This window comes from Polyodon spathula, chromosome 8 (genome assembly GCF_017654505.1).
Source record: "Polyodon spathula isolate WHYD16114869_AA chromosome 8, ASM1765450v1, whole genome shotgun sequence".
Lineage (NCBI taxonomy): Eukaryota > Metazoa > Chordata > Actinopteri > Acipenseriformes > Polyodontidae > Polyodon > Polyodon spathula.
Window position 1 is genome coordinate 48344797 of NC_054541.1, and position 10189 is coordinate 48354985.

Below are 10189 nucleotides of genomic sequence, written 5' to 3' on the forward strand. Positions count from 1 at the left end.
CTGTGAAAAGAAGTGACCCGTGATCCTGTAAATTAGTTCTGAGAATCTCGAATCCGGAGCCAGCAGTAAGAAACAAAGGGGGGTGCTGGGTATGGGAGAGGATGAAATCGAGTAACAATTAACGGGTTTCTAAGTGGAATTAAGATTACTGGAAGGAAGGTACAGTTAGAGGGACTTTATATTTCAATGGGGATAGTAAGTTCTTGTTTATCTCTTTTTTTTCACTAGAAATAGCATTTACTATCCTTGCAAGTGGTTGCTTCTCCTAATACTTAAATTCAATTAAAAAATACGTCTTTAAATACCTCTTAGGGGCCCCTAACATCTACACACCCCCTGCATTTCCCAGGGTTCAAAATCTGTTCAAAAAACAGAAAACAGACGTTATTTAATCCCTTTTTATTATTTCCACATTTGTACAGAATAAAGCCATCTTCCACACAGTGGATCACTCTAGATGTTTTATAGAAACGTAAACAGCACTGTTGAACAGTCATTTTCAAAGTTCACTACTTGGGTTTTGTGATACACACCTATTATGTATTTTAAAGCATTTCATTGTTAAAGCTATATTGAAAAGCAAGTTTAAATAATAAACAGTTAATCACCAAAATACATCTTAAATTAGGTTATGTTTACATTAGCTTCCAAGGACAATAAAACCTGGTAGGAATGACATCAAAGTGGAAATCCTGTTGCTTCAACTGATGTCGGTTGACTTCAGTATTACACAATATCAAGATAAAAACAGAATTCACATAAATGATGAAATCATTTGCTCCTCCTTATCTCAGAATCAAATACCAGTAATCTCTGAAAATACTGGTCCAAATACTTGGTCCAAAAACACCATGACACAATGTTGTCTGCAAGCTGCCAGAAACGATTCAAATAAACTGATGGGCAACCTGTGCATAGCTTAGATATGTGTGCAGTACCACAGGGAATACAAATGCACTTCATTACTGTAACAGAACAGTATCAAATTATTAGAAATATGTTGAAATTTTTGCCAATGCATATTAATGGCTTATTTCACAGTGCATTTTATTACTGCACGTTATTACAAAACAAAATACAAAAAATAAACAGAATATATGTATCAATATTTTTAAATGTATTTTATAATATTGACATACTGTACATTATTCTTGCAATAGTTTAAATAAAAAGCTGACAGAGAAGGTTGTCTCTGTGACGCGGCGTTCCTGAGGTTTGCACACTATTGTTCATAACACTCATCTTCTGTCAGCTGACTGGATGATGTCTGTGGAAACAATTTTTGGAAAACTTATAGAATTTGAATACAGACCGTTCAAAGCAACTGCTTTCCTTGTGCGATACACGGCTAGTATGTGTTACTGGAGGGGATGCAATAATGACCAACTCTGTTTTTCTTCATTGCTGTTAAAGAAGCATGCAGCATTCCTAATAACAAGTATTGACACAGAATGCTTTTTGACAGTTTTATCACTTTGGTAATGGCAATACACATGTACAAAATGTAAACATTTTTCTCAACTCTAAAATGTGAAAAACACCTGTTGGAAATGAACACAAAAAGTATTTAATTATACACAGTTTAAGTAAGTTATTTATTTCTCATTTTGTAAAATGCTGTTAACCCATTACACATACACGACAGGGTATTAAATTGTGAGTGGATTTTTTAAAATGTATTTTCTATTATTATGATAAAGTAAATATTGGGCTGATGTAAGTTAGAGAAGAAGCACTTGCCTCTGGGGGTATCAGCTGTTGGTAAGAGGAACCCACTCGCTTTGCATTCCTCACACTCTCCTCCAGCTTCTTCAGAGGCACAGCTGCACTCCACCGCTCTGCTGCAACAAGGGCCTGGCAGCCTCTGAGACGCAGGCCAGTCCTCGGCTCTGCTTTCCGGGAGCAGGAACCTCCACACGCTGTAGGGTGACTCGCTGGCAATTGCCTCACTTCCCTTTGCATTCATCCCAGAGTCACTTCCTCTGAACGTGACCTCCGACTGGCTGCACTCACACGGGCTCTTCTGGGCTCTTCTCTGCTCCCTCTGACGAGAACCGTCTGTGTTCAGCTCTGGGGTTTGGAAAGGAAAATCCTGGATTTCATCATTCTCCACTGGCAGGCTCATGCGGACATGTCCGTAAGTCAGAGGAGGAGCCTCCATGTCTTTCAGTGTATGAGGCTGATCTTCTGCTGAGTAACAGGCTGGGTTCAGTTCACTCAACACTTCCAACACCTGCACATAGCATACAAACATCAGTGTTCACAGCACGCTATAGTATTAAGGCAATCAAGAGTTTTGTATCCTCTACTGTTGTTTCTGCTTGCATCATTATCTGCCATGCTTAGCTAACTAGTCCAACAAAATGACTTGTGAAAGGACTCCTCCAGGGGGATTATTCTGGAGCGAGGTGGGTAAGAAGATTAGTGCTGAATCCCCTTGGTGTACCATTGTGCAGTGAAGCCTGTGCTACACTGACTTGCTTACTGTCTCACTTCCCCACATTCAGCTGTTAGTTTGCATGTGATCATCACAGCAAAAACACCAACAGAGAATGACCAGTGCACACATGAAAGGATATTTATGAGAATGTCTGATCAGACCGCTGATAAAGTGCTTTTCTGCAAATCAGTTAAAAATAAATCAGTGCCTCCCAGGGTTAGTGGTTCATAGGTTACAACTGTTTGCCATGTGTTTTTAATAAGCTCTACCATTCCTCTCTGATTTACAATGCTTACAGTTGGCCTTCACTGTGCTTTATTACAGTGTGCTATGCTTTTATTTTGGTAAAAGTCTATGAGGGATGATGCTTCATGTACTGGTCAGTGCTTACAGTGGTCATCAGTGGCCTGACTCTGGCACGGGATGCTGTGCAGTCGATCGCTAAGTGGAAGAGCTTCAGTGAGACAGCATGGGGCCAGGAACCAGCCCTCTCATCCAGAAACTGCAGACAGGAGTCAACACCACCACTTCTCTCCACCGCCTCTGTGACCAAATCCCTCTGGAACAGAAACATACATTACAGAATATAGTGAAATCTCAACACTAATAGAAATTCAGATTATAGAGTACAGTGAAACCACTAACAGAAACACAGATTATAGAGTACAGTGAAATCTCAACACTAACAGAAACAGATTATAGAGTACAGTGAAACCACTAACAGAAACACAGATTATAGAGTACAGTGAAATCTCAACACTAATAGAAATTCAGATTATAGAGTACAGTGAAACCACTAACAGAAACACAGATTATAGATTACAGTGAAATCTCAACACTAACAGAAACAGATTATAGAGTACAGTGAAACCACTAACAGAAACACAGATTATAGAGTACAGTGAAATCTCAACACTAATAGAAATTCAGATTATAGAGTACAGTGAAACCACTAACAGAAACACAGATTATAGAGTACAGTGAAATCTCAACACTAATAGAAATTCAGATTATAGAGTACAGTGAAACCACTAACAGTCGGTGAAACCTCACCACTAACAGACACAGAAACTTATAAAAGTTTCCCACAGTACAAGCACAGCAAAGTGCAATAAAGCATTGTAAAGAACAAACAGGTTTAATAAATATGGTAAAACCAGGGTAAATTATGGTAAATGCATAGGACAAAAGCATGGTAAAACTGCAAAAATACTGTGGTAAACTTTTGTAAAGGGAAACCCATGTTTATGAATCCATCTTGATGACACAGGGCCAGTATATTCCCAGTCTCACCAACAGAGTGTGTCGCGGGCCCTCCTGCATAGCTCTTCTCCCTGATAACACCTCCATGATCACCTAGGAAATGCAAAGGGCTTTGTTTGAGCAGTCGTTATGAAAGACCTGAATACCAGGGGTTTGTTTGAGCAGTCGTTATCAAAGACCTGAATACCAGGGGTTTGTTTGAGCAGTCGTTATCAAAGACCTGAATACCAGGGGTTTGTTTGAGCAGTCGTTATGAAAGACCTGAATACCAGGGGTTTGTTTGAGCAGTCGTTATCAAAGACCTGAATACCAGGGGTTTGTTTGAGCACTCGTTATCAAAGACCTGAATACCAGGTTTTTTTTTAGCACAGTCTACCCTTAAGAGCTGCACGAAGTGCACTGAGTAGTGCTGATGCTCACCACCCCGAAGCTGTAGACGTCCAGTTTGACTGACAGCTTGCCATCCCGGATGTACTCCTCTGGCTGGTACCCCCAGGCTCTGCGGGTGCCGGGGTCCAGGATGATGGTGCAGCTCTGATTAACAGAGTGAGGCCTCAGGCTGGCCATGCCAAAGTCACACAGCTTGGGTTCAAAGCGTTCATCCAGCAATATATTTGCACTGAGGAGGTCGACAAATGAGAGATTTGCATGAAGAGAAAACACAGAAATGTCCCGGTCATCTATTTCTGGAAGGAAGGGCCAGGCAGTGTGAGTATGGAGCAATGCAATGCAGTGCAATGCTACACCCTTGCAATACTGCAGGACACCTGATAATCCGTTCCAGGTGGGAACGGACCCTGTTACCACCAGTGATTTGTGTTGATCACACAACACTAAACATGCTTTACTAGTCTCTAGATGTCATTAGCATGCATTTCGTAATGATGACAGCATGGTTCAGTTCACAGTACCTGGGTTCGGATTACCAAGGCTCTACTGTGCTTACATGTAATGAAGTTAAGTGAACTCAGGCAATACTATAGTTATTCAAAAGCAGAGTGTAAGAAAATGAGCTACCTGGTGATGTTGCCACATATGACAGCGCAGGGCTGGGCTGTATGCAGATACTGGATGGCTTGTGCTGTTCCTTTGACAATGTTGAGGCGTGTCTCCCAAGGAAGGAATGTGGGCTTGTCCTGAAAACAAAGACAAAAAATCTTTAAACTAAATAACCAGCCTTAACAGAGGACTAGATAACACTTCCATTGCATTGTTTGAGCTAAGATCTAGGCAAGATAACAGGCACGGTTTCTGGTTCCACCAAAAGTCCCAGAAGAATGATGTGGTAGAAACAACTGCCCTGAGCCTGGTGAGGGGGAAGAGGACGGTTGCAGTCGACTGTGATATCTGAAAGGCTTCAATTAAAGGCACGCGCTAACCAAAACACTGCTGTGTTGATCGGAACAAAGCATAGCGAGATCCTAACGTGGAAATGGAGATGTCTGTTTACAGTCCTGGCTAGCCTGTGGTGACTTACCGACGAACAGTGGAGCCTGCTGTGCAGAGAGCCGTTGTGCATGTAGGGATAGACCAGGCAGTAGCTCCCACTGTCTGAGCAGTAACCACTCAGTTCAACAATGTGTGGATGGTGGTATCTAGAAGCACAGGAAACCATCATAAATATATAATGCAGAGCAAGCAATTATACATGCAGGCCAAACAAATAAAGATGTACTACAATAAGATACATTGAAATCCATGTGCATTCATACCTGCATGCAATCATTAATAACTGAAGGATCCCGTTACAAAATTTTGAGTTTAAAACTTAAGGCTCTTAAAAGGGGAGGAGCCGTGTGGTTTGTGGATTGCATCAAACACATTGAAATAAAGGTCTTCTCGTAGGTGCATGCAGTGCTACTATTGGCTAATGAGGGGTCATGGTTTCTGAATACATGCATACAAGTGCACTGTGTGGCACTTTAACTGATAAAGGACTTTTACATCCAAAATGTCCTAAATACATTGTATCTACATTCCTCAATTCTTTTTATTCAAAGGTTTTTTACATACATGCATACTAGGGGTGTAATGCGACACGAATCACGCCATACAACTTGTATCACAATACATGCAACTGTCATGATCAGCTACTGGTACGATGCGTAATAAGACCAAACACTTATTCTTCATTCAAGAACCAGTGGTGATCTCCAATGAGCCACGTGGTGATCTCCAATGAGCCACGTGGTGTTTTTGGTCTTGTATCAGGACACAAGCAATACATAACTCTATTATGATCTGACACATTATGTAAAGAAAGCATCATGATTCATTGATACATGATGAATCCTTACATGCCTAATGCATACATACTTACATGCAAACATACATACATGACAGCTTCATCCACGTACTTACAAAAGCAGAACGTTTATTTCCGACATGAAGAGTTTCCAGAGTTTTTTCCATTCAGTCTGTTTTCCCTGTAATTTGTTTCAGTAAGAGAATGAGAGGCTGGCAGCTGTTTTCTATGATTATTAAACGAGAATAATGTAAAGGAGCTCAGCATTCTCTACTCACTGGTGCTGAGCTTGCTCTCTATGTGCATGTCCTACAGCATCAGCTATTTAAACAGAGATGAAGCAGCTTTCTTTACAGATTTTCTTTTCATATGTTTGGGGTTTGGGGGAGACAACTGCTGTTTTATACTATTTTCTTAGCCTAAAACACTCCTTCAGCACAGCGGCAGAACAGTGATAGGGGCTGGTCGGGTGGAGCAGCTCAGGTTCACCTGTGATACCAGTCAAAGCCTTTATGTGGGGCAGTAGCAGTCATTAATCAACATGGGCAGATGCAATATAACCCCAATACTGTAACAGCATGCCCGTCTCCCCGATTGCATTCACATTGCTCAATGCATTCACACTGAGCTGGGCATCGCAGAACTGCATTATCCAAGTGTACCTGCTTGAATAACTTCACAGCATATGTCTGGTTCCTCATCACTGCTTTATACACCTCTGAGAAGGTCCCCTCTCCAATCTTCAGGTCTTGGTGAAAGTTCCTGGTGCCCTCGATAATGTCAGGATAGCTGATCAACGGCTGCTGTTTTGCTCCTGGGAGAGTGGAATCACAATGGTGCCTGTTTTAATGCTCTAAACCGTGGTGGATCTAAACACCGCTGCTCTTTAACTCTGTGTTAATTTAGCTGCTGCTTTCCCCTGGGGTCTTCACAGACACACTATTAGCATTACAATACAAAGCAAAAACACAACATTGAGAAAACAGGCTGTTCAGTTTCAGAGGGCGGGGATATTAAGATTGGCAAAGAGTGGAAGAATTGATAACAAGATCTGACATATTAATATCTAAAGCTATAGTGAGGGAACCTAGTCAACTTCAATTATATTTTGAAGTAGCTCTTAGTATAGTCAAACAAACACTAACTGATAATCTCGTTCATTTTAGTTTTAAAAGGAGAAATAATGGTAACTGAAGTTGAATTTATATTCTTGTTTAGCTTTATTTAGTGTATTACTAATTGCAAACTAACCACTTCTATAACACTCAAGAAGGCTTCTATTTTCAAAGCATTTACTGCAGTCTTTAATTAAGTCCTATTTTTTGAAAGACGAAAAGCACCTGTTACTTTTACAAAACTAGAACCAAACAACTAAGTAACACAATCCCAGTTCTCTGAAGCACTTTCAAGTTGTTGGTTTTGTGACATTAAAATATGTTTTAACAAACAGGAATTCATTATAAAATGAAGTAAACACTTTGAAAAGGAAGCGACTGCGTTTCTCACATTTCACCTTTAAATTTAGAATATAACAAAATACAAATTCATAAAATACATGAATCTGTCTTCTTACCTGGTCTAGCGCGGGATTCATCAGCCAGCTCCCAAGCATCAGCATTATTCCCCATCTGTGTAGCACATTAGAAATGAAAAAAGCAGAAACACTTTCCACAAAATAGCAGTGCATAGAAACATGCCATAAACCACAGTTCAATACTGCAGTGTCAAGTGTCAGTCAACTGGAGAGAGCCCACGCACTCTAAAACTAGGGTAGAGTATATTAACCACTAACAGAAAAATAAAACCATTTGTTTGGAAGCTTGCTGTTAACTGCAAAGTCACTCAAAAAGTGTGTGGCTTATTCAGGCATTTAGTGTTACAGGTACTGTACAAATACAGACCATATGCATAGAACAAAACACCATTAAATGCTGCAGAGCTTTGCAGTATTACCTGATAACATCCCCTATGATCAGAGATTTCTCCAGCCTTCAACCTCCAAGGTGAAGATGCAGCTGTTAACCCTAAAAATTATAACACAACGAGATACGTAAGTTAGGCATGCTCACAGTCTACAGTGTAATACAATCACCTGCAGATGTCAAACCCAGTCAAACCCATGGAACATGACCTCTGAAAGGCCCTGGTCTCAATGTCCCTGACCTGATCATACCACTTCAGTTACTGTCGCACTCTGGTTAGCACTGTTCATACTGCCCCTTACCTCGCCAGTGCAATCACTCTCACTGGCTCTTATTGGACTCACTCCAGTCACAATGAGTTGGGGAGCTGTTCTGTTCTGATTGCACAGGCTTGATCAGCTAGAGTAAGCACCGGCATTCTCTTCTGCACAGCAGTGTACTGCCAGCGAACAGGAACAGAAGGAAAGCGACCCCCACTGGATGGTGCTGACACTGTGGCTGATCAAGTCTATGATACATGCATCTACTGCAGGCAATTAGAGCTGCAGAGCAGTTCCTGAGCTCATGTTTGAGTGAAGGGAGTGGCAGCCACTCAAACATCAGACACCAGTAAGGGCCAGTAACGTATACAGAGACCAACACGACACCAGAAGCCACTTGCTCTTTAACATGGAAAGAAAACAAGTTGCTATTTAAAGTTGTTGTACAGTATTGAAATATTCTCCCTAGTACACCATATACGCAATGGCACATCAAGTTTACATTGTGTTGATGCTTAATGTGTAAAGCAGGCAGTACTTAACAAAAACGATATTCATTAACAAAGCACAATTGGAATTAGCAATACTCTGTTAAACGCATTGATAAAATCCTACTTGCATCAACACCCATTTCCTGTTTGATAAAGTTAGCTCTCAGTTTACTGTCACCAGTTTTGTTCAGCCCCTTTGAAATGGTGTTAAAACTGTTTGATAAATGTCATTGATGGGTGTTTTGTAGTTGTTATGTGTTGGAGAAACATGCACTTTTACGATTATTTTTGTAGCTTGAAACACAAGAGATACATAACTACAACGCATGATAAATACTTACACATACTGTAATGAGCATAGCATGATAATTTAGACTTGGGCGTATGCAGAGTTCACACCCAGTGAGAGGACAGCACGTGGCTCGGGGTACCTCGTGGGCGACCCTGTCGCGGAAGGACCCCTCCTCATCTTTATTTCTAAAAGTTGCGTATGTTGGATAACATGGAAAGAAGTTTGAATGCAATATGAGATACACGTGTTTGCAGGTTTGTACACGCTGTTAGTTTTAAAAGGAGATTATCAGAGGAGGTATAGTGACTGGAAAATGCAAGATTGCAAGATTGCATTTCATTGCACTGACGACGACCATCTGACTCCTGGAATAAACACAATCGCACGTTGCTGGAGGAACAGATGCGCTCAAGATATAACATAGGTTAAGCATAAAGGAACAAAAGGCCACACCAAGATAACACCATCTTAGGCAGTGTGAGCCAGAACCAGTTTTCTTAACGACACATGAAGACTCTCCACAGAGTGTCCGGGGTGACTGAACCCTCAAAGAGAAGAAAGGAGGTTGGGGGTGAGGTCAGTGGCTACTTAATCAAGGTGCACTCAGCTCAGCACACTTCTCTCTTTCATAGAGGCTAGTACTGGAGACTTGTTGACCAAGAAGTCCTGCATGATCAAACCTACATTATTGGATTGTATTATTGTGTTCTGTTATGTTTTGTTTTGAACTTAAGTTTTGCACTGTGCAGTTTGCATTTGAAAGTGTGATCTGTACTGTTTTGCTTTGAGCGTTCTTTTTGTTTCTAGAGCTAAACCTGTATATATTGAATAAACCAAACTTATAGCTGAAGAAAAGGAGTGTGCATTTCTTTCATCAAGAAACAACTACTCACTACTTTTAAAAAACTACTTCACAATGGTTTAGTAATCCATAGCATAACTTCCTATAACAAAACCTAATACTGTCCGATGAGTCACCCGTGGGTACGCACTTCTCTTTACACTACATTTTCATGCTGTGTGTGCTGCTTCTGCTTCCAGAGAAAGTTGTCTAGTAGTGGTTACTGAAGACATTGGTATTTATTAATGAGTCACAGTAGTTACTCCAACTTAGAATAATGAGTGCCTCTCCTATATCGCTGAATATATTATACACACACACACACACACACACACAGTTGAAAAGTGCAACTCACAGTCCCAGCTTCACTGAATACATATTCGTCCTGCCGCAGAGAATTAAGCCGTTGGAATGGAGACGGGACAGACAGCAAGT

General features: G+C 40.8%; 1 protein-coding gene across 2 annotated transcripts in view; it reads right to left on the reverse strand.

Moving 5' to 3' along the window:
• Positions 1-386: 386 nt before the first annotated feature.
• irak3 (interleukin-1 receptor-associated kinase 3) overlaps positions 387-10189 on the reverse strand; it is an 11523-nt gene continuing 1720 nt past the window's right edge. The window contains exons 3-13 of one of the 2 annotated variants that reach the window (XM_041258285.1): positions 7902-7972; positions 7522-7576; positions 6611-6762; positions 6065-6129; positions 5181-5298; positions 4721-4839; positions 4124-4322; positions 3734-3796; positions 2832-2999; positions 1741-2233; positions 387-1267 (exon numbers count right to left, since the gene is read on the reverse strand). In XM_041258285.1, coding sequence (XP_041114219.1) covers positions 1239-1267; positions 1741-2233; positions 2832-2999; positions 3734-3796; positions 4124-4322; positions 4721-4839; positions 5181-5298; positions 6065-6129; positions 6611-6762; positions 7522-7576; positions 7902-7972 — 1532 coding nt within the window. In that variant the 3' untranslated portion in view covers positions 387-1238. The other variant, XM_041258284.1, reaches the window with a different exon arrangement.